This window comes from Salvelinus alpinus, chromosome 22 (genome assembly GCF_045679555.1).
Source record: "Salvelinus alpinus chromosome 22, SLU_Salpinus.1, whole genome shotgun sequence".
Classification (NCBI taxonomy): Eukaryota; Metazoa; Chordata; class Actinopteri; order Salmoniformes; family Salmonidae; genus Salvelinus; species Salvelinus alpinus.
The window spans coordinates 45,493,150-45,518,873 of NC_092107.1; the positions used below are offsets into that span (position 1 = coordinate 45,493,150).

Sequence of the window (25,724 nt, forward strand, 5' to 3'; positions counted from 1 at the left end):
AAAGAGATGTATTATACTGGTAAAGAGATGTATCATACTGGTAAAGAGATGTATCATACTGGTAAAGAGATACTGGTAAAGAGATGTATTATACTGGTAAAGAGATGTATTATACTGGTAAAGAGATGTATTATACTAGTAAAGAGATGTATTATACTAGTAAAGAGATGTATTATACTGGTAAACAGATGTATTATACTGGTAAAGAGATGTATTATACTGGTAAAGAGATACTGGTAAAGAGATGTATTATACTGGTAAAGAGATGTATTATACTAGTAAAGAGATGTATTATACTGGTAAAGAGATGTATTATACTAGTAAAGAGATGTATTATACTGGTAAAGAGATGTATTATACTGGTAAAGAGATGTATTATACTGGTAAAGAGATGTATTATACTGGTAAAGAGATGTATTAGATACTGGTAAAGAGATGTATTATACTAGTAAAGAGATGTATTATACTGGTAAAGAGATGTATTATACTGGTAAAGAGATGTATTATACTGGTAAAGAGATGTATTATACTAGTAAAGAGATGTATTAGATACTAGTAAAGAGATGTATTATACTGGTAAAGAGATGTATTATACTAGTAAAGAGATGTATTATACTGGTAAAGAGATACTGGTAAAGAGATGTATTATACTGGTAAAGAGATGAATTATACTAGTAAAGAGATGTATTATACTGGTAAAGAGATGTATTATACTGGTAAAGAGATACTGGTAAAGAGATGTATTATACTGGTAAAGAGATGTATTATACTGGTAAAGAGATGTATTATACTAGTAAAGAGATGTATTAGATACTAGTAAAGAGATGTATTATACTAGTAAAGAGATGTATTATACTAGTAAAGAGATGTATTATACTGGTAAAGAGATGTATTATACTGGTAAAGAGATACTGGTAAAGAGATGTATTATACTGGTAAAGAGATACTAATAAAGAGATGTATTATACTGGTAAAGAGATACTGGTAAAGACATGTATTATACTGGTAAAGAGATGTATTATACTGGTAAAGAGATGTATTATACTAGTAAAGAGATGTATTATACTGGTAAAGAGATACTGGTAAAGAGATGTATTATACTGGTAAAGAGGTGTATTATACTGGTAAAGAGATGTATTATACTGGTAAAGAGATACTAGTAAAGAGATGTATTATACTGGTAAAGAGATACTGGTAAAGAGATGTATTATACTGGTAAAGGGATGTATTATACTGGTAAAGAGATGTATTATACTGGTAAAGAGATGTATTATACTGGTAAAGAGATGTATTATACTAGTAAAGAGATGTATTATACTGGTAAAGAGATGTATTATACTGGTAAAGAGATGTATCATACTGGTAAAGAGATGTATCATACTGGTAAAGAGATACTGGTAAAGAGATGTATTATACTGGTAAAGAGATGTATTATACTGGTAAAGAGATGTATTATACTAGTAAAGAGATGTATTATACTAGTAAAGAGATGTATTATACTGGTAAACAGATGTATTATACTGGTAAAGAGATGTATTATACTGGTAAAGAGATACTGGTAAAGAGATGTATTATACTGGTAAAGAGATGTATTATACTAGTAAAGAGATGTATTATACTGGTAAAGAGATGTATTATACTGGTAAAGAGATGTATTATACTGGTAAAGAGATGTATTATACTGGTAAAGAGATGTATTATACTGGTAAAGAGATGTATTAGATACTGGTAAAGAGATGTATTATACTGGTAAAGAGATGTATTATACTGGTAAAGAGATTCTGGTAAAGGGATGTATTATACTGGTAAAGAGATACTGGTAAATAGAAGATGTGAGTCTGGGTGTGCTTATAGTATTATCATCATCACCTGTTAGTAGAAAATAGATTTTTGCCATTAGAAATTACCACCAGCCTTCTTGTGCAAACCACACAAGTCATATCTCTCCTACAGAATAGATTACAGTTATGAGTTAACGGGTGTGTGTAGAACCTCCAAAAATCCACTCCAGACATAATTACCAGAACGTATACACTTTATTCCAATTCAAAGTATTATAGAAGGAGATAAAGATAAAATACATGCAAATAATATCTATAACATGATCACAGTTACTGAATATAGTTTCATTTTTGTTGTGTGCATTTAGATAATGTCTAAATACCAATCCTTTAAACATGAGTGGTTAGTCCTGCTCCAAAGACAGTTAACTGTAGTCTGACAGTGGTTAGTCCTGCTCCAAAGACAGTCAACAGTTAACTGTAGTCTGACAGTGGTTAGTCCTGTTCCAAAGACAGTCAACAATTAACTGTAGTCTGACAGTGGTTAGTCCTGCTCCAAAGACAGTCAACAGTTAACTGTAGTCTGACAGTGGTTAGTCCTGCTCCAAAGACAGTCAACAGTTAACTGTAGTCTGACAGTGGTTAGTCCTGCTCCAAAGACAGTCAACAGTTAACTGTAGTCTGACAGTGATTAGTCCTGCTCCAAAGACAGTCAACAGTTAACTGTAGTCTGACAGTGGTTAGTCCTGCTCCAAAGACAGTCAACCGTTAACTGTAGTCTGACAGTGGTTAGTCCTGCTCCAAAGACAGTCAACAGTTAACTGTAGTCTGACAGTGATTAGTCATGCTCCAAAGACAGTCAACAGTTAACTGTAGTCTGAGAGTGGTTAGTCCTGCTCCAAAGACAGTCAACAGTTAACTGTAGTCTGACAGTGGTTAGTCCTGCTCCAAAAACAGTCAACAGTTAACTGTAGTCTGACAGTGGTTAGACCTGCTCCAAAGACAGTCAACAGTTAACTGTAGTCTGACAGTGGTTAGTCCTGCTCCAAAGACAGTCAACAATTAACTGTAGTCTGACAGTGATTAGTCCTGCTCCAAAGACAGTCAACAGTTAACTGTAGTCTGGCAGTGGTTAGTCCTGCTCCAAAGACAGTTAACAGTTAACTGTAGTCTGACAGTGGTTAGTCCTGCTCCAAAGACAGTCAACAGTTAACTGTAGTCTGACAGTGGTTAGTCCTGCTCCAAAGACAGTTAACAGTTAACTGTAGTCTGACAGTGGTTAGTCCTGCTCCAAAGACAGTCAACAGTTAACTGTAGTCTGACAGTGGTTAGTCCTGCTCCAAAGACAGTCAACAGTTAACTGTAGTCTGACAGTGGTTAATCCTGCTCCAAAGACAGTTAACAGTTAACTGTAGTCTGACAGTGGTTAGTCCTGCTCCAAAGACAGTCAACAGTTAACTGTAGTCTGACAGTGGTTAGTCCTGCTCCAAAGACAGTCAACAGTTAACTGTAGTCTGACAGTGATTAGTCCTGCTCCAAAGACAGTCAACAGTTAACTGTGGTCTGACAGTGATTCGTCCTGCTCCAAAGACAGTCAACAGTTAACTGTAGTCTGACAGTGGTTAGTCCTGCTCCAAAGACAGTCAACAGTTAACTGTAGTCTGACAGTGGTTAGTCCTGCTCCAAAGACAGTCAACAGTTAACTGTAGTCTGACAGTGATTAGTCCTGCTCCAAAGACAGTCAACAGTTAACTGTAGTCTGACAGTGGTTAGTCCTGCTCCAAAGACAGTCAACAGTTAACTGTAGTCTGACAGTGGTTAGGTTAGTCCTGCTCCAAAGACAGTCAACAGTTAACTGTAGTCTGACAGTGGTTAGTCCTGCTCCAAAGACAGTTAACAGTTAACTGTAGTCTGACAGTGGTTAGTCCTGCTCCAAAGACAGTTAACAGTTAACTGTAGTCTGACAGTGATTAGTCCTGCTCCAAAGACAGTCAACAGTTAACTGTGGTCTGACAGTGGTTAGTACTACGCTCTAAAGACAGTCAACAGTTAACTGTAGTCTGACAGTGGTTAGTCCTGCTCCAAAGACAGTGAACAGTTAACTGTAGTCTGACAGTGGTTAGTCCTGCTCCAAAGACAGTCAACAGTTAACTGTAGTCTGACAGTGATTAGTCCTGCTCCAAAGACAGTCAACAGTTAACTGTAGTCTGACAGTAATTAGTCCTGCTCCAAAGACAGTCAACAGTTAACTGTAGTCTGACAGTGGTTAGTCCTGCTCCAAAGACAGTCAACAGTTAACTGTAGTCTGACAGTGATTAGTCCTGCTCCAAAGACAGTCAACAGTTAACTGTAGTCTGACAGTGATTAGTCCTGCTCCAAAGACAGTCAACAGTTAACTGTACCTACCTATTGTTCACCTAATACATTTTTTGCACTATTGGTTAGAGCCTGTAAGTAAGCATTTCACTGTGAGGTCTACTACACCTGTTGTATTCAGCGCACGTGACAAATAAACGTTGATTTGGATTGATTTAGTCTGACAATTACACAAACTAGCTATGGCCAAAGTCACACTTCTGTGACAAATAAATCATTTCTGCCAACATTCTGTTTATGTGCAATACAAGCACGGTAGAGTAGCGGACCACCAACTATTACAAGAAAAGTCCCTTTAGTTGCATTGTTCTGTCTCTCTCACTGTTTAACCCGTCCATCCAATAGCCACAATCAGTACTATACATGATCAGCCAGATAATCAACTGAATGGAAATGACTGAAAACATAATCCACACTCAAAATGTACATGGTAACAATTTAAAACATTTGTTCTGTAAAAAGTTAAATACTGCCAATTTAGCATCTTGGCTTTGTAGTGTAGCTATATATCATCAGTCGTCCAGATGTCCTTCCTCTATGGCAGACAATATGGATAATGTGTTAGGGCTCTGGATAATGTGTTAGGGCTCTGGATAATGTGTTAGGGCTCTATTCAGTCTGGATAATGTGTTAGGGCTATGGATAATGTGTTAGGGCTCTATTCAGTCTGGATAATGTGTTACGGCTATGGATAATGTGTTAGGGCTCTATTCAGTCTGGATAATGTGTTAGGGCTCTATTCAGTCTGGATAATGTGTTAGGGCTCTATTCAGTCTGGATAATGTGTTAGGGCTCTATTCAGTCTGGATAATGTGTTAGGACTCTATTCAGTCTGGATAATGTGTTAGGGCTCTATTCAGTCTGGATAATGTGTTAGGACTCTATTCAGTCTGGATAATGTGTTAGGGCTCTATTCAGTCTGGATAATGTGTTAGGGCTCTATTCAGTCTGGATAATGTGTTAGGGCTCTATTCAGTCTGGATAATGTGTTAGGGCTCTATTCAGTCTGGATAATGTGTTAGGGCTCTATTCAGTCTGGATAATGTGTTAGGACTCTATTCAGTCTGGATAATGTGTTAGGGCTCTATTCAGTCTGGATAATGTGTTAGGGCTCTATTCAGTCTGGATAATGTGTTAGGGCTCTATTCAGTCTGGATAATGTGTTAGGACTCTATTCAGTCTGGATAATGTGTTAGGGCTCTATTCAGTCTGGATAATGTGTTAGGGCTCTATTCAGTCTGGATAATGTGTTAGGGCTCTATTCAGTCTGGATAATGTGTTAGGACTCTATTCAGTCTGGATAATGTGTTAGGGCTCTATTCATTCTGGATAATGTGTTAGGACTCTATTCAGTCTGGATAATGTGTTAGGGCTCTATTCAGTCTGGATAATGTGTTAGGACTCTATTCAGTCTGGATAATGTGTTAGGGCTCTATTCAGTCTGGATAATGTGTTAGGGCTCTATTCAGTCTGGATAATGTGTTAGGGCTCTATTCAGTCTGGATAATGTGTTAGGGCTCTATTCAGTCTGGATAATGTGTTAGGACTCTATTCAGTCTGGATAATGTGTTAGGGCTCTATTCAGTCTGGATCGCTGAAGTGTTACACATAGCGTACTAGAAATGTAAAGGTAATTTCCTATTGAGCCGGCATTTTCAGCTTTTACCTGCCTTCTGCTAACGCGAAGGCATTGCCTTTAAATTTCAATCACGCCGTGATGCTCAATTACCGCGATACGGATTGAATAGAGCCCTAAGTGTCATCAACATTTAAACATCTGAGAACGTACCGATTCTGATCATAAAGGAAGAAATATAGCAATAACAGAATGTTGCTGTAGTGTTCTCTTGTTCTGGAACAATGGAAACAAACTCATAACAAAAATATCAAATAAGAAAAAATACCACGTACTTGTTTGTTCTATTCTAGATCTCCTAGAATCCTCACAGGGTTAGTCAATCAAAATGGCCACCATGTCTACAGATGGCAGTTTGCCTCTATGACTACTCAGACATCTCTGTTACCTCAAACCCTAAGTCATGCTCTCATTCGCTTATACATGTGTAGTTAGACAGATAGCGGTTGATAATAACAAATCATTTTCATAATTTTTGTCACCTGTGAAGGCAGATTCAGTATCATTTGGAAGAAGAATTATGAGGAAATGTTAAAAAATATAAAATACAAAAATAACTCATCACAACAATTCCTGACTTTAGTAAAATCATAGCTGAGGGATTTTATTTTTTCATGAGGAGACATTCTAACTGTACACCAACTAGAGTCCCCATGCTGTAACTCACATCTACCATTGACCAACTAGAGTCCCCATGCTGTAACTCACATGCTTTTCTAACCAGCTAAAACATGCCCTAACCACCATCTGTTTCAGCACAAAACAGCAGGTCTATACCAGGGCAGTGAGTCCATAGACTGCCTTTCAGACATGGAGACAATCACTGTCTCCTAAATGACACCCTATTCCCTCAAAGGTGGACTACTTTTGACATGTATTGAGTAGTGAACTACGTAGGGAATAGGGTGCCATTTGAGACACTATCATCAAACCAGTTCTTATTGATCCAAAGGGCCTCTTGTTTCCTTGTTTTCTTCAAACTGTTCCTTTTTTTGGGAGGGTTATTGATTAAGAATATCCTCAGGTAATAGGGAAAGAATGAAAGCTGAGCGTGATTGATAAGGCTACAATAACCCTAACCCTGATAAAATCACAACGAATCCACCAACCAGGAATCATGACCCGGTGAAAGAGGCAACTTGTAACTGATTCTGGTGTTGGTTCTGAAGAGCCTCGTGTCAGTTGGACCTGCTGCAGTGATGTGCTGAAAGGTGACCCGGTTAAAATGTCTCACTCTACCTATAAAACATAAAGATAAAGGAAAAACTAAAAAGCAGTTTGATCTATAATAAATCATGAAATATTAACCTAATTAAATTAGAAGATTATTAAACGATAAAACAGAAATAAGAATGAAATATAAAGAAGCTAGGGTTCATTAAATATAAAGAAATCCCAGAAACACTTTACATCATAACAACCTGTCATAATATGGTCATAACAGTCATGAAACGTATATTTACACCTGTTGTGACATTGTGTTATTTTAGGTTAGTTATTTTACATAAGTGTCAAAACCCCAAAACCTACCACGGTAGTTATTTTAGGGCTGGTTAAAAAATACAACTGAAGGCACTTGATTTGACAAAGAAAGGTTGAACTTATAAACATGCTGGCACAGCCAAGCAGCAGCAGTGTGTATCGTATAGTATTGTATAATATAGTATCGTATCGTATTGTATAGTCAGTGGTGTAAAGTACTTAAGTAAAAATACTTTAAAGTACTACTTAAGTCGTTTTTGGAGTATCTGTAGTTTATTATTTACATTTTTGACAACTTATACTTTTACTTCACTACATTCCTAAATAAAATTGTGTAATTTTTACTCCATAAATTTTCCCTGACTCCCAAAAGCACTCCTTACAAGCAGGACAGGAAAATAGTCTAATTCCCAAAGTTATCAAGAGAACATCCCTGGTCCTCCCTACTGCCTCTGATCTGGAGGACTCAGTAAACAGAGAACATCCCTGGTCATTTCTACTGCCTCTGATCTGGAGGACTCACTAAACAGAGAACATCCCTGGTCATCCCTACTGCCTCTGATCTGGAGGACTCAGTAAACAGAGAACATCCCTGGTCATCCCTACTGCCTCTGATCTGGAGGACTCAGTAAACAGAGAACATCCCTGGTCATTTCTACTGCCTCTGATCTGGAGGACTCACTAAACAGAGAACATCCCTGGTCATCCCTACTGCCTCTGATCTGGAGGACTCACTAAACAGAGAACATCCCTGGTCATCCCTACTGCCTCTGATCTGGAGGACTCACTAAACAGAGAACATCCCTGGTCATCCCTACTGCCTCTGATCTGGAGGACTCACTAAACAGAGAACATCCCTGGTCATCCCTACTGCCTCTGATCTGGAGGACTCAGTAAACAGAGAACATCCCTGGTCATCTCTACTGCCTCTGATCTGGCGGACTCAGTAAACAGAGAACATCCCTGGTCATCCCTACTGCCTCTGATCTGGCGGACTCAGTAAACACGCATGCTTCTTTTGTAAATGATGTTGGCGTGTACCCCTGGCTATCTCTAAATTAAAAAACAAGAAAATGGTGAGGTCTGGTTTGTTTAATGGAAGGAATTTTAAGTGATTTATACTTTTACTTTTGATACTAAAGTATATTTAAAACGAAATACTTTTACACTTTTACTCAAGTAGTATTTTATTGGGTGACTTTCCCTTTTACTTTAGACATTTTCTATCATTTTCTATCTATTTTCTATCTTTACTTTTTAATCAAGTATGACTATTGGGTACTTTCTCCACCACTGAGTATAGTATAGTATATTATATATAGTATAGTATAATATAGTGTAGTATAGTATACGAGGTCCCAGGCCCAGGCTCCAGGCCATCCCCCATCACCACCACACAGAGCTAACATGTCCTAACTGAGACTCCATCTTGTGTAACCTAGGCTATGTCCCAAATAGCACCCTATACCCTATCTGGTGCACTACTACCCGGGGCCATAGTAGTGTATACTATGTCAGGAATATGTGCCATTTGGGGTGAAGCTCTAACCTAACGTACCTAAACTAACCTTCCAAATCAACTTCATCATTTTGTGTTTTCTCAGGCTCATCATTTAAAAAACAAAAAACAATTTAAAACAACAATGTAAAATACATGAATAAAAAGAAAAAAAGGCAGGATAATACAATGCTCGAATGCTATTGTCAGGAAGCCCGGGGCCGAGGTGAGAGGACTACAGGCAGGCAGCCGCCCAGATCAGACGTGGGCGTTGGGGGAGAAGGAGAGCAGCAAGCCCCTTGCCGGCCGGCCAGCAGGTGAGACACCCTAGATGTAAAGGTGGAGAAACAAACAAGCAGCTGCCCTGCACCAGGTAAAGACGATGGACAGATTGAGAATTCCAGCCGTGTGAAAAGATTCGGGGACCTTTGAATAAATTGTGTGTTCACAGGCCAGCCTTGAAGACACAGACAACAAAAATAAAGAAAAAGAAACAACAGAATAGCAGTGCCTCAGTCGGCCATGTTATCATGTATGCTGCCCGATGACAGATATTATTCATATCTAGGAAGGAGGAACAGATTGTTGTTTTAATCAAGGCAACTACACATCGTTCACTGGTCTGAGAGTTTGACTAGGCAGCAGGTGAACGTGTAGACTAAAGGAGAGAAGAGCAGGGTACGAAGCTCTGTCTCTCCTATAGAGCCCATAGGAGCTCATCCCAGGATCCTCTCTGCTATATACCTGCGGGTCAGAGCATGTTGTTCCACTGCTCAAATCGTGTGGTGGGTCATGACTAAACACCCACCTCAATTGGTGGGTCAAGAAGCAAAAACAAGTTTGTAAACCGATGTTGTATACTATAGCTTATCAGTGATGAGGCGCAGGTCCAATTTATCAGTGATGAGGCCCAGATCCAGCTTGGTCTATAACCATGTGAGGAAGCTCTCCTTGTCCATCTTGGTGGCCGCCAGAACTGACTCCATGTCGTTTAAGATGTCGGAGCTCAATGCTTCCTGGAGACTAGGCATTAGCTCTTCGCCCTCCATGGCCATGCTCTTGTTCTCCAGCGTGCCCAGGTCTACATCTGTCCCCGGGATGGCGTCCAGGTAGTCAGGGAAACGACCGGGCTGTGTTTCCATGGAGACCGGCAGGGAGTCCCCTGATTATGACAAAACAACCACATGGATGTGTTATGTAAAGTTATGAAGCATTATGATATTGTTATAATGTATTATGTTGTTGTTACAATGTATTACGATGTTGTTATAATGTATTACGATGTTGTTATAATGTATTATGATGTTGTTATAATGTATTATGATGTTATAATGTATTACGATGTTGTTATAATGTATTATGTTGTTATAATGTATTATGTTGTTATAATGTATTATGATGTTGTTATAATGTATTATGATGTTATAATGTATTATGATGTTATAATGTATTACGATGTTGTTATAATGTATTATGTTGTTATAATGTATTATGTTGTTATAATGTATTATGATGTTGTTATAATGTATTATGATGTTATAATGTATTATGATGTTGTTATAATTTATTATGATGTTGTTATAATGTATTATGATGTTGTTATAATGTATTATGATGTTGTTATAATGTATTATGATGTTATAATGTATTATGATGTTGTTATAATGTATTATGATGTTGTTATAATGTATTATGATGTTGTTATAATGTATTATGATGTTGTTATAATGTATTATGATGTTATAATGTATTATGATGTTGTTATAATGTATTATGATGTTGTTATAATGTATTATGTTGTTATAATGTATTATGTTGTTATAATGTATTATGATGTTGTTATAATGTATTATGATGTTGTTATAATGTATTATGTTGTTATAATGTATTATGTTGTTATAATGTATTATGATGTTGTTATAATGTATTATGATGTTGTTATAATGTATTATGATGTTATAATGTATTATGATGTTATAATGTATTATGATGTTGTTATAATGTATTATGATGTTATAATGTATTATGTTCTAATGTATTATGTTATAATGTATTATGATGTTGTTATAATGTATTATGTTGTTATAATGTATTATGTTGTTATAATGTATTATGATGTTATAATGTATTATGATGTTGTTATAATGTATTATGATGTTATAATGTATTATGTTCTAATGTATTATGTTATAATGTATTATGATGTTGTTATAATGTATTATGTTGTTATAATGTATTATGTTGTTATAATGTAATATGATGTTATAATGTATTATGATGTTATAATGTATTATGATGTTGTTATAATGTATTATGTTGTTATAATATATTATGATGTTGTTATAATGTATTATGTTGTTCTAATGTATTATGATGTTGTTATAATGTATTATGATGTTCTAATGTATTATGATGTTATAATGTATTATGTTCTAATGTATTATGTTATAATGTATTATGATGTTGTTATAATGTATTATGATGTTGTTATAATGTATTATGTTGTTATAATGTATTATGATGTTGTTATAATGTATTATGTTGTTATAATGTATTATGATGTTGTTATAATGTATTATGATGTTGTTATAATGTATTATGATGTTGTTATAATGTATTATGATGTTGTTATAATGTATTATAATGTTTTTATAATGTATTATGTTGTTATAATGTATTATGTTCTAATGTATTATGATGTTCTAATGTATTATGTTGTTATAATGTATTATGTTCTAATGTATTATGTTATAATGTATTATGATGTTGTTATAATGTATTATGTTGTTATAATGTATTATGATGTTGTTATAATGTATTATGATGATGTTATAATGTATTATAATGTAATGTCCTAATATTGTCCCATAATGATCCTGAGTAAATAACAGCCCATTCCATTGAATAACTTATTGATAAACCACTGGAAGTGTATTGACAACACTGAGTTAATCACATCATCAGACATACTGACTGATACCAGACCGTCTCAACATCAGGTCCATGCTGCTACCTGGAATATAATAGATACTAACCATACTACTGACTGATACCAGACCGTCTCAACATCAGGTCCATGCTGCTACCTGGAATATAATAGATACTAACCATACTACTGACTGATACCAGACCGTCTCAACATCAGGTCCATGCTGCTACCTGGAATATAATAGATACTAACCATACTACTGACTGATACCAGACCGTCTCAACATCAGGTCCATGCTGCTACCTGGAATATAATAGATACTAACCATACTACTGACTGATACCAGACCGTCTCAACATCAGGTCCATGCTGCTACCTGGAATATAATAGATACTAACCATACTACTGACTGATACCAGACCGTCTCAACATCAGGTCCATGCTGCTACCTGGAGCTAGTATGTCTCACCTGTGTCCATCTCGTCCACACTGTTGAGGAAGTCGTCAGGGGTACGGGGGACACTGTCCACACTGTTGAGGAAGTCGTCAGGGGTACGGGAGACACTGTCCACACTGTTGAGGAAGTCGTCAGGGGTACGGGGGACACTGTCCACACTGTTGAGGAAGTCGTCAGGGGTACGGGGGACACTGTAGCTGCTCATACTCAGACCGCTGTCTGTGCTCTCGTCCCTGGAGTGGTAGGTCCCACTGTGGACACAAGAGACAGGACACATCAAATGTTATTATTTTATAATGTAATTACTGTTAAACCTCACAGTAATTATCTATAGTGAAATCTGCTGAGAGAGAGAGAGGGAGGACTGATGAGAGGGAGGACTGATGAGGGGAGAAGAGATCAGGGAGGGGAGGGGCATTGAGAGGCATCCCCTCTCTCCACTGGGATTCTCTGCCTCTAACCCTATTACAGGGGCTGAGTCACTGGCTTACTGGTGCTCTTTCATGCCGTCCCTAGGAGGGGTGCGTCACTTGAGTGGGTTGAGTCACTGACGTGGTCTTCCTGTTTGGGTTGGCGCCCCCCCCTTGGGTTGTGCAGTGGAGGAGATCTTTGTGGGCTATACTCAGCCTTGTCTCAGGATGGTAAGTTGGTGGTTGAAGATATCCCTCTAGTGGTGAGGGGGCTGTGCTTTGGCAAAGTGGGTGGGGTTATATCCTTCCTGTTTGGGCCTGTCCGGGGGTATCATCGGATGGGGCCACAGTGTCTCCTGACCCCTCCTATCTCAGCCTCCAGTATTTATGCTGCAGTAGTTTATGTGTCGGGGGGCTAGGGTCAGTTTGTTATATCTGGAGTACTTCTCCTGTCTTATCCGGTGTCCTGTGTGAATTTAAGTATGCTCTCTCTAATTCTCTCCTTCTCTCTTTCTTTCTCTCTCCCGGAGGACCTGAGCCCTAGGACCATGCCTCAGGACTACCTAGCATGATGACTCCTTGCTGTCCCCAGTCCACCTGGCCGTGCTGCTGCTCCAGTTTCAACTGTTCTGCCTGCGGCTATGGAACCTTGACCTGTTCACCGGACGTGCTACCTGTCCCAGACCTGCTGTTTTCAACTCTCTAGAGACAGAAGGAGCGGTAGAGATACTCTTAATGATCGGCTATGAAAAGCCAACTGACATTTACTCCTGAGGTGCTGACATGCTGCACCCTCGACAACTACTGTGATTATTATTATTTGACCATGCTGGTCATTTATGAACATTTGAACATCTTGGCCATGTTCTGTTATAATCTCCACCTGGCACAGCCAGAAGAGGACTGGTCACCCCTCATAGCCTGGTTCCTCTCTAGGTTTCTTCCTAAGTTTGGGCCTTTCTAGGGAGTTTTTCCTAGCCACCGTGCTTCTACACCTGCATTGCTTGCTGTTTGGGGTTTTAGGCTGTGTTTCTGTACAGCACTTTGAGATATCAGCTGATGTAAGAAGGGCTTTATATATACATTTGATTTGATTTAATTGAGCCGGGGCAGGGGAGTGACACCAGACGGACCTGTTTACTGACCCGAATCACACGTTCACAAGGGCTGTTTGGTATTGGTTGGCTGTCTAGTCAGACTGGCTCTCATTGGCTCGCTGCCCTATCCATTTAGCTCTCATTGGCTGGTTGTGTATTCAGTCGTGCCCTCATTCGCTGGCTGTAAGGAACAGCCTCTTCTTTAAGTAGAGGCTCTAGAGTCCAGGGTTGTTCCTGCTATTTAAGTAGAGGTTTTAGAGTCCAGGGTTGTTCCTGCTCTTTAAGCAGAGGATCTAGAGCCCAGGGTTGTTCCTGCTCTTTAAGTAGAAGTTCTAGAGCCCAGGGTTGTTCCTGCTCTTTAAGTAGAAGTTCTAGAGTCCAGGGTTGTTCCTGCTCTTTAAGTAGAGGTTCTAGAGTCCAGGGTTGTTCCTGCTCTTTAAGTAGAGGCTTTAGTGTCCAGGGTTGTTCCTGCTCTTTAAGTAGGCTTTAGAGTCCAGGGTTGTTCCTGCTCTTTAAGTAGAGGTTCTAGAGTCCAGGGTTGTTCCTGCTCTTTAAGTAGAGGCTTTAGTGTCCAGGGTTGTTCCTGCTCTTTAAGTAGAGGCTTTAGAGTCCAGGGTTGTTCCTGCTCTTTAAGTAGAGGCTTTAGTGTCCAGGGTTGTTCCTGCTCTTTAAGTAGAGGCTTTAGAGTCCAGGGTTGTTCCTGCTCTTTAAGTAGAGGTTATAGAGTCCAGGGTTGTTCCTGCTCTTTAAGTAGAGGCTTTAGTGTCCAGGGTTGTTCCTGCTCTTTAAGTAGGCTTTAGAGTCCAGGGTTGTTCCTGCTCTTTAAGTAGAGGTTCTAGAGTCCAGGGTTGTTCCTGCTCTTTAAGTAGAGGCTTTAGTGTCCAGGGTTGTTCCTGCTCTTTAAGTAGAGGCTTTAGAGTCCAGGGTTGTTCCTGCTCTTTAAGTAGAGGTTCTAGAGTCCAGGGTTGTTCCTGCTCTTTAAGTAGGCTTTAGAGTCCAGGGTTGTTCCTGCTCTTTAAGTAGAGGTTCTAGAGTCCAGGGTTGTTCCTGCTCTTTAAGTAGAGGCTTTAGTGTCCAGGGTTGTTCCTGCTCTTTAAGTAGAGGCTTTAGTGTCCAGGGTTGTTCCTGCTCTTTAAGTAGAGGCTTTAGTGTCCAGGGTTGTTCCTGCTCTTTAAGTAGAGGCTTTAGAGTCCAGGGTTGTTCCTGCTCTTTAAGTAGAGGCTTTAGAGTCCAGGGTTGTTTCTGCTCTTTAAGTAGAGGCTTTAGTGTCCAGGGTTGTTCCTGCTGTTTAATTAGAGGATCTAGAGCCCAGAGTTGTTCCTGCTCCTCTGTATGTAGAGGATCCAGAGCCCAGAGTTGTTCCTGGTCCTCTTTAATTAGAGGCTCCAGAGGCTAGTCACATTAGGTTATGTTAAACCTGCTTTAAACTACACATCGTGCTGCCAGGATAAAGAAATACACTACAAACACAGGATACCATTCAAGATAGTGAATGTTGTAAAATAATTAGTATTCAACTTTCTATTCAAAGTATTTATAAATAGATGAAAGACAGCATCAGAAGAAATGATCATTATTGAAATAATACCTCTTCAAATACAAGGAACTGAAACACAAAAGTAGTTAAAAGCCTGAAATGAGGTAGGAATCAACATGGTAGGGATACAAACACAGCAAACAGAGGACATAGAAGGCACAGTATGTGGGTGTGTGTGGGTGTATTGTGATGGAAGGTGGGGGGTGTGTTTTTGTGTTTGGAAAAGTCTGGAGTTGAGTGAGCTAAAAATGAAAATAGTTGCAAATCCCAGAGCCCTTGTGTGTCTGTGAGCAGGAGTTGTGAAAGACAGAGCTTTCAATGTTGTGCAGATATGGGATATACATTTTAAAATAGATTATATATATAGTTTATTTATTTATTGTCCTATCATGATGGAGCGGTCTCCAACCCTATGCCCTAGTCACCCACCTGAGCGACCTATACACTGAGGAGAAGTCCTTATCTGTTTTACAGGCCTACTGTAATTAGCCGATATGCAGCCAAGACAGAAAGATGAATGTGGTCAGAGACCTGCTAAAGCAGCACCACCCCTCTCAAGGTTCTGAGCCTGCCTGACAGGGTTGGTCCAACAGTGGTTCTGAACCTGCCTGACAGGGTTGGTCCAACAGTGGTTTTAAACCTGTCTGACAGGGTTGGTCCAACAGTGGTTCTGAACCTGCCTGACAGGGTTGGTCCAACAGTGGTTCTGAACCTGCCTGACAGGGTTGGTCCAACAGTGGTTCTGAGCCTGTCTGACAGGGTTGGTCCAACAGTGGTTCTGAGCCTGCCTGACAGGGTTGGTCCAACAGTGGTTCTGAGCCTGCCTGACAGGGTTGGTCCAACAGTGGTTCTGAGCCTGTCTGGCAGGGTTGGTCCAACAGTGGTTCTGAGCCTGCCTGACAGGGTTGGTCCAACAGTGGTTCTGAACCTGCCTGGCAGGGTTGGTCCAACAGTGGTTCTGAACCTGCCTGGCAGGGTTGGTCCAACAGTGGTTCTGAACCTGACAGGGTTGGTGGTTCTGAACCTGACAGGGTTGGTCCAACAGTGGTTCTGAACCTGTCTGACAGGGTTGGTCCAACAGTGGTTCTGAGCCTGCCTGACAGAGTTGGTCAAAGCCCCCTAAAGGGAGAGCATAATATACAAGACAATTCTCAAAGCTGCTAATGAGAACCCTGATGACCTTGTACAGAGCCGGATTCCGGTGGGGGGCCCCCACCCAGGCAGTGGCAGTGCTGGCAACACTAGCTGCAGTAACCCATGGGGATAGGGGTGGGGGGCCCCCACCCAGGCAGTGGCAGGGCTGGCAACACTAGCTGCAGTAACCCATGGGGAGGGGGGTGGGGGGCCCCCACCCAGGCAGTGGCAGGGCTGGCAACACTAGCTGCAGTAACCCATGGGGATAGGGGTGGGGGGCCCCCACCCAGGCAGTGGCAGGGCTGGCAACACTAGCTGCAGTAACCCATGGGGAGGGGGGTGGGGGGCCCCCACCCAGGCAGTGGCAGGGCTGGCAACACTAGCTGCAGTAACCCATGGGGAAGGGGGTCACACTCGGACAATCAGAGGGGGCAAGTTATTGTGGCCCCGGTGGCACAAAATCATCAAAGGTCTGACTGCAGAGATGCTGGGGGAAATGGTCACAACGGGGACCAGCGTGTGGTCTGACTGCAGAGATGCTGGGGGAAATGGTCACAACGGGGACCAGCGTGTGGTCTGACTGCAGAGATGCTGGGGGAAATGGTCACAACGGGGACCAGCGTGTGGTCTGACTGCAGAGATGCTGGGGGAAATGGTCACAACGGGGACCAGCGTGTGGTCTGACTGCAGAGATGCTGGGGGAAATGGTCACAACGGGGACCAGCGTGTGGTCTGACTGCAGAGATGCTGGGGGAAATGGTCACAACGGGGACCAGCGTGTGGTCTGACTGCAGAGATGCTGGGGGAAATGGTCACAACGGGGACCAGCGTGTGGTCTGACTGCAGAGATGCTGGGGGAAATGGTCACAACGGGGACCAGCGTGTGGTCTGACTGCAGAGATGCTGGGGGAAATGGTCACAACGGGGACCAGCGTGTGGTCTGACTGCAGAGATGCTGGGGGAAATGGTCACAACGGGGACCAGCGTGTGGTCTGACTGCAGAGATGCTGGGGGAAATGGTCACAACGGGGACCAGCGTGTGGTCTGACTGCAGAGATGCTGGGGGAAATGGTCACAACGGGGACCAGCGTGTGGTCTGACTGCAGAGATGCTGGGGGAAATGGTCACAACGGATACCAGCGTGTGGTTCAGGGGAAATGGTCACAACGGGGACCAGCGTGTGGTTCAGGGGAAATGGTCACAACGGGGACCAGCGTGTGGTTCAGGGGAAATGGTCACAACGGGGACCAGCGTGTGGTTCAGGGGAAATGGTCACAACGGGGACCAGCGTGTGGTTCAGGGGAAATGGTCACAACGGGGACCAGCGTGTGGTTCAGGGGAAATGGTCACAACGGGGACCAGCGTGTGGTTCAGGGGAAATGGTCACAACGGGGACCAGCGTGTGGTTCAGGGGAAATGGTCACAACGGGGACCAGCGTGTGGTTCAGGGGAAAGGGGTGTATCTCCATCAGCTAGGACTTGATGTTGGTTAATACATCTCCACATTCTTGACTTCTCAAACAACTTATCTCTTCAGACTTGGGGATAGAACATCTGTTGAACATCTGAGCTTGTGGTTGTTTGTGGGGAAATTGTGTGTGTGTGTGTGTGTGTGTGTGTGTGTGTGTGTGTGTGTGTGTGTGTGTGTGTGTGTGTGTATGTATGTGTGTGTGTGTGTGTGTTTTTCCCACATCTGTTGCTATAAGGTAATGATGTTAGGGATAAATAAAGGATGAATCACAATAATTGTGAATGCTTGCTAAAGATGTAATTTTTGTAATACCAATCCTGGTTATAGGTAACAATCCTTCGCATGAACTACCAAAATTATAGCGCATTATTTAATTAATCGTGGAAATAAATGAAGATAAACAAGATCTTTTAATATATACTTTTAAATAACTATATACAATAAAATGGAGGTGAGGGCGCTGGACATGCTTGTGGCAGTTAATCTGCTTCTGTTATGTGGGTGGCGGAAAGGAACTCTTTTTAAGGACGGGTTCTAATCAGAGGCCCTAGGATCCAGTTCCTGACCTAGTGAGATATACATGGAGGAGGTTTAATATCCTGACCTAGTGAGATATACATGGAGGTTTAATATCCTGACCTAGTGAGATATACATGGAGGAGGTTTAATATCCTGACCTAGTGAGATATACATGGAGGAGGTTTAATATCCTGACCTAGTGAGATATACATGGAGGTTTAATATCCTGACCTAGTGAGATATACATGGTGGAGGTTTAATATCCTGACCTAGTGAGATATACATGGTGGAGGTTTAATATCCTGACCTAGTGAGATATACATGGAGGTTTAATATCCTGACCTAGTGAGATATACATGGAGGTTTAATATCCTGACCTAGTGAGATATACATGGAGGAGGTTTAATATCCTGACCTAGTGAGATATACATGGTGGAGGTTTAATATCCTGACCTAGTGAGATATACATGGAGGTTTAATATCCTGACCTAGTGAGATATACATGGAGGAGGTTTAATATCCTGACCTAGTGAGATATACATGGAGGTTTAATACCCTGACCTAGTGAGATATACATGGTGGAGGTTTAATATCCTGACCTAGTGAGATATACATGGAGGAGGTTTAATATCCTGACCTAGTGAGATATACATGGAGGTTTAATATCCTGACCTAGTGAGATATACATGGAGGAGGTTTTATATCCTGACCTAGTGAGATATACATGGTGGAGGTTTAATATCCTGACCTAGTGAGATATACATGGAGGAGGTTTAATATCCTGACCTAGTGAGATATACATGGAGGTTTAATATCCTGACCTAGTGAGATATACATGGAGGTTTAATATCCTGACCTAGTGAGATATACATGGAGGAGGTTTAATATCCTGACCTAGTGAGATATACATGGTGGAGGTTTAATATCCTGACCTAGTGAGATATACATGGAGGTTTAATATCCTGACCTAGTGAGATATACATGGAGGTTTAATATCCTGACCTAGTGAGATATACATGGAGGAGGTTTAATATCCTGACCTAGTGAGATATACATGGTGGAGGTTTAATATCCTGACCTAGTGAGATATACATGGTGGAGGTTTAATATCCTGACCTAGTGAGATATACATGGTGGAGGTTTAATATCCTGACCTAGTGAGATATACATGGAGGAGGTTTAATATCCTGACCTAGTGAGATATACATGGAGGAGGTTTAATATCCTGACCTAGTGAGATATACATGGAGGAGGTTTAATATCCTGACCTAGTGAGATATACATGGAGGAGGTTTAATATCCTGACCTAGTGAGATATACATGGTGGAGGTTTAATATCCTGACCTAGTGAGATATACATGGAGGAGGTTTAATACCCTGACCTAGTGAGATATACATGGTGGAGGTTTAATATCCTGACCTAGTGAGATATACATGGTGGAGGTTTAATATCCTGACCTAGTGAGATATACATGGAGGTTTAATATCCTGACCTAGTGAGATATACATGGAGGTTTAATATCCTGACCTAGTGAGATATACATGGAGGAGGTTTAATATCCTGACCTAGTGAGATATACATGGTGGAGGTTTAATATCCTGACCTAGTGAGATATACATGGAGGTTTAATATCCTGACCTAGTGAGATATACATGGAGGAGGTTTAATATCCTGACCTAGTGAGATATACATGGAGGTTTAATATCCTGACCTAGTGAGATATACATGGAGGAGGTTTAATATCCTGACCTAGTGAGATATACATGGTGGAGGTTTAATATCCTGACCTAGTGAGATATACATGGAGGAGGTTTAATATCCTGACCTAGTGAGATATACATGGAGGTTTAATATCCTGACCTAGTGAGATATACATGGAGGAGGTTTAATACCCTGACCTAGTGAGATATACATGGAGGAGGTTTAATATCCTGACCTAGTGAGATATACATGGAGGTTTAATATCCTGACCTAGTGAGATATACATGGAGGAGGTTTAATATCCTGACCTAGTGAGATATACATGGAGGTTTAATACCCTGACCTAGTGAGATATACATGGTGGAGGTTTAATATCCTGACCTAGTGAGATATACATGGAGGAGGTTTAATATCCTGACCTAGTGAGATATACATGGAGGTTTAATATCCTGACCTAGTGAGATATACATGGAGGAGGTTTAATATCCTGACCTAGTGAGATATACATGGTGGAGGTTTAATACCCTGACCTAGTGAGATATACATGGAGGAGGTTTAATATCCTGACCTAGTGAGATATACATGGAGGAGGTTTAATATCCTGACCTAGTGAGATATACATGGAGGAGGTTTAATATCCTGACCTAGTGAGATATACATGGAGGTTTAATATCCTGACCTAGTGAGATATACATGGAGGAGGTTTAATACCCTGACCTAGTGAGATATACATGGTGGAGGTTTAATACCCTGACCTAGTGAGATATACATGGAGGAGGTTTAATATCCTGACCTAGTGAGATATACATGGAGGAGGTTTAATATCCTGACCTAGTGAGATATACATGGTGGAGGTTTAATATCCTGACCTAGTGAGATATACATGGAGGAGGTTTAATATCCTGACCTAGTGAGATATACATGGAGGAGGTTTAATATCCTGACCTAGTGAGATATACATGGAGGTTTAATACCCTGACCTAGTGAGATATACATGGAGGTTTAATACCCTGACCTAGTGAGATATACATGGAGGAGGTTTAATATCCTGACCTAGTGAGATATACATGGAGGAGGTTTAATATCCTGACCTAGTGAGATATACATGGAGGAGGTTTAATATCCTGACCTAGTGAGATATACAGTGGGGAGAACAAGTATTTGATACACTGCCGATTTTGCAGGTTTTCCTACTTACAAAGCATGTAGAGGTCTGTAATTTTTATCATAGGTACACTTCAACTGTGAGAGACGGAATCTAAAACAAAAATCCAGAAAATCACATTGTATGATTTTTAAGTAATTAATTTGCATTTTATTGCATGACATAAGTATTTGATACATCAGAAAAGCAGAACTTAATATTTGGTACAGAAACCTTTGTTTGCAATTACAGAGATCATACGTTTCCTGGAGTTCTTGACCAGGTTTGCACACACTGCAGCAGGGATTTTGTCCCACTCCTCCATACAGACCTTCTCCAGATCCTTCAGGTTTCAGGGCTGTCGCTGGGCAATACGGACTTTCAGCGCCCTCCAAAGATTTTCTATTGGGTTCAGGTCTGGAGACTGGCTAGGCCACTCCAGGACCTTGAGATGCTTCTTACGGAGCCACTCCTTAGTTTCCCTGGCTGTGTGTTTCGGGTCGTTGTCATGCTGGAAGACCCAGCCACGACCCATCTTCAATGCTCTTACTGAGGGAAGGAGGTTGTTGGCCAAGATCTCGCGATACATGGCCCCATCCATCCTCCCCTCAATACGGTGCAGTCGTCCTGTCCCCTTTGCAGAAAAGCATCCCCAAAGAATGATGTTTCCACCTCCATGCTTCACGGTTGGGATGGTGTTCTTGGGGTTGTACTCATCCTTCTTCTTCCTCCAAACATGTCGAGTGGAGTTTAGACCAAAAAGCTCAATTTTTGTCTCATCAGACCACATGACCTTCTCCCATTCTTCCTCTGGATCATCCAGATGGTCATTGGCAAACTTCAGACGGTCCTGGACATGCCCTGGCTTGAGCAGGGGGACCTTGCGTGCGCTGCAGTATTTTAATCCATGACGGCATAGTGTGTTACTAATGGTTTTCTTTGAGACTGTGGTCCCAGCTCTCTTCAGGTCATTGACCAGGTCCTGCCGTGTAGTTCTGGGCTGATCCCTCACCTTCCTCATGATCATTGATGCCCCACGAGGTGAGATCTTGCATGGAGCCCCAGACCGAGGATGATTGACCGTCATCTTGAACTTCTTCCATTTTCTAATAATTGCGCCAACAGTTGTTGCCTTCTCACCAAGCTGCTTGCCTATTGTCCTGTAGCCCATCCCAGCCTTGTGCAGGTCTACAATTTTACCCCTGATGTCCTTACACAGCTCTCTGGTCTTGGCCATTGTGGAGAGGTTGGAGTCTGTTTGATTGAGTGTGTGGACAGGTGTCTTTTATACAGGTAACGAGTTCAAACAGGTGCAGTTAATACAGGTAATGAGTGGAGAACAGGAGGGCTTCTTAAAGAAAAACTAACAGGTCTGTGAGAGCCGGAATTCTTACTGGTTGGAAGGTGATCAAATACTTATGTCATGCAATAAAATGCAAATTAATTACTTAAAAATCATACAATGTGATTTTCTGGATTTTTGTTTTAGATTCCGTCTCTCACAGTTGAAGTGTACCTATGATAAAAATTACAGACCTCTACATGCTTTGTAAGTTGGAAAACCTGCAAAATCGGCAGTGTATCAAATACTTGTTCTCCCCACTGTACATGGAGGAGGTTTAATATCCTGACCTAGTGAGATATACATGGAGGTTTAATACCCTGACCTAGTGAGATATACATGGAGGAGGTTTAATATCCTGACCTAGTGAGATATACATGGAGGTTTAATACCCTGACCTAGTGAGATATACATGGAGGTTTAATATCCTGACCTAGTGAGATATACATGGAGGTTTAATATCCTGACCTAGTGAGATATACATGGAGGAGGTTTAATATCCTGACCTAGTGAGATATACATGGAGGAGGTTTAATATCCTGACCTAGTGAGATATACATGGAGGTTTAATACCCTGACCTAGTGAGATATACATGGAGGAGGTTTAATATCCTGACCTAGTGAGATATACATGGAGGAGGTTTAATATCCTGACCTAGTGAGATATACATGGAGGAGGTTTAATACCCTGACCTAGTGAGATATACATGGAGGAGGTTTAATATCCTGACCTAGTGAGATATACATGGAGGAGGTTTAATATCCTGACCTAGTGAGATATACATGGAGGTTTAATACCCTGACCTAGTGAGATATACATGGAGGAGGTTTAATATCCTGACCTAGTGAGATATACATGGTGGAGGTTTAATATCCTGACCTAGTGAGATATACATGGAGGAGGTTTAATATCCTGACCTAGTGAGATATACATGGAGGAGGTTTAATATCCTGACCTAGTGAGATATACATGGAGGAGGTTTAATATCCTGACCTAGTGAGATATACATGGTGGAGGTTTAATATCCTGACCTAGTGAGATATACATGGAGGAGGTTTAATATCCTGACCTAGTGAGATATACATGGAGGAGGTTTAATAAACTGACCTAGTGAGATATACATGGAGGAGGTTTAATATCCTGACCTAGTGAGATATACATGGAGGAGGTTTAATATCCTGACCTAGTGAGATATACATGGAGGAGGTTTAATATCCTGACCTAGTGAGATATACATGGAGGAGGTTTAATATCCTGACCTAGTGAGATATACATGGAGGTTTAATACCCTGACCTAGTGAGATATACATGGAGGAGGTTTAATATCCTGACCTAGTGAGATATACATGGAGGAGGTTTAATATCCTGACCTAGTGAGATATACATGGAGGAGGTTTAATATCCTGACCTAGTGAGATATACATGGAGGTTTAATACCCTGACCTAGTGAGATATACATGGAGGAGGTTTAATATCCTGACCTAGTGAGATATACATGGAGGTTTAATACCCTGACCTAGTGAGATATACATGGAGGTTTAATATCCTGACCTAGTGAGATATACATGGAGGTTTAATATCCTGACCTAGTGAGATATACATGGAGGAGGTTTAATATCCTGACCTAGTGAGATATACATGGAGGAGGTTTAATATCCTGACCTAGTGAGATATACATGGAGGTTTAATACCCTGACCTAGTGAGATATACATGGAGGAGGTTTAATATCCTGACCTAGTGAGATATACATGGAGGAGGTTTAATATCCTGACCTAGTGAGATATACATGGAGGAGGTTTAATACCCTGACCTAGTGAGATATACATGGAGGAGGTTTAATATCCTGACCTAGTGAGATATACATGGAGGAGGTTTAATATCCTGACCTAGTGAGATATACATGGAGGTTTAATACCCTGACCTAGTGAGATATACATGGAGGAGGTTTAATATCCTGACCTAGTGAGATATACATGGTGGAGGTTTAATATCCTGACCTAGTGAGATATACATGGAGGAGGTTTAATATCCTGACCTAGTGAGATATACATGGAGGAGGTTTAATATCCTGACCTAGTGAGATATACATGGAGGAGGTTTAATATCCTGACCTAGTGAGATATACATGGTGGAGGTTTAATATCCTGACCTAGTGAGATATACATGGAGGAGGTTTAATATCCTGACCTAGTGAGATATACATGGAGGAGGTTTAATACCCTGACCTAGTGAGATATACATGGAGGAGGTTTAATATCCTGACCTAGTGAGATATACATGGAGGAGGTTTAATATCCTGACCTAGTGAGATATACATGGAGGAGGTTTAATATCCTGACCTAGTGAGATATACATGGAGGAGGTTTAATATCCTGACCTAGTGAGATATACATGGAGGAGGTTTAATATCCTGACCTAGTGAGATATACATGGAGGTTTAATACCCTGACCTAGTGAGATATACATGGAGGAGGTTTAATATCCTGACCTAGTGAGATATACATGGAGGAGGTTTAATATCCTGACCTAGTGAGATATACATGGAGGAGGTTTAATATCCTGACCTAGTGAGATATACATGGAGGAGGTTTAATACCCTGACCTAGTGAGATATACATTGAGGAGGTTTAATATCCTGACCTAGTGAGATATACATGGAGGAGGTTTAATATCCTGACCTAGTGAGATATACATGGAGGAGGTTTAATATCCTGACCTAGTGAGATATACATGGAGGAGGTTTAATATCCTGACCTAGTGAGATATACATGGAGGAGGTTTAATATCCTGACCTAGTGAGATATACATGGAGGAGGTTTAATATCCTGACCTAGTGAGATATACATGGAGGAGGTTTAATATCCTGACCTAGTGAGATATACATGGAGGAGGTTTAATACCCTGACCTAGTGAGATATACATGGAGGAGGTTTAATATCCTGACCTAGTGAGATATACATGGAGGAGGTTTAATATCCTGACCTAGTGAGATATACATGGAGGAGGTTTAATATCCTGACCTAGTGAGATATACATGGTGGAGGTTTAATACCCTGACCTAGTGAGATATACATGGTGGAGGTTTAATACCCTGACCTAGTGAGATATACATGGAGGAGGTTTAATATCCTGACCTAGTGAGATATACATGGAGGTTTAATACCCTGACCTAGTGAGATATACATGGAGGAGGTTTAATATCCTGAC

At 40.8% G+C, this 25,724-nt stretch overlaps 1 protein-coding gene across 1 annotated transcript in view; it reads right to left on the bottom strand.

The window, feature by feature from the left end:
• Nucleotides 1-2,014: 2,014 nt before the first annotated feature.
• The window catches only part of LOC139549549 (transcriptional coactivator YAP1-like), a 139,422-nt gene continuing 115,712 nt past the window's right edge, over nt 2,015-25,724 (bottom strand). Inside the window, exons 7-8 of the mRNA XM_071360159.1 lie at nt 12,172-12,410; nt 2,015-9,935 (exon numbers count right to left, since the gene is read on the bottom strand). Coding sequence (XP_071216260.1) covers nt 9,700-9,935; nt 12,172-12,410 — 475 coding nt within the window. The 3' untranslated portion in view covers nt 2,015-9,699. The remainder of the gene's footprint in view (nt 9,936-12,171; nt 12,411-25,724) is intronic.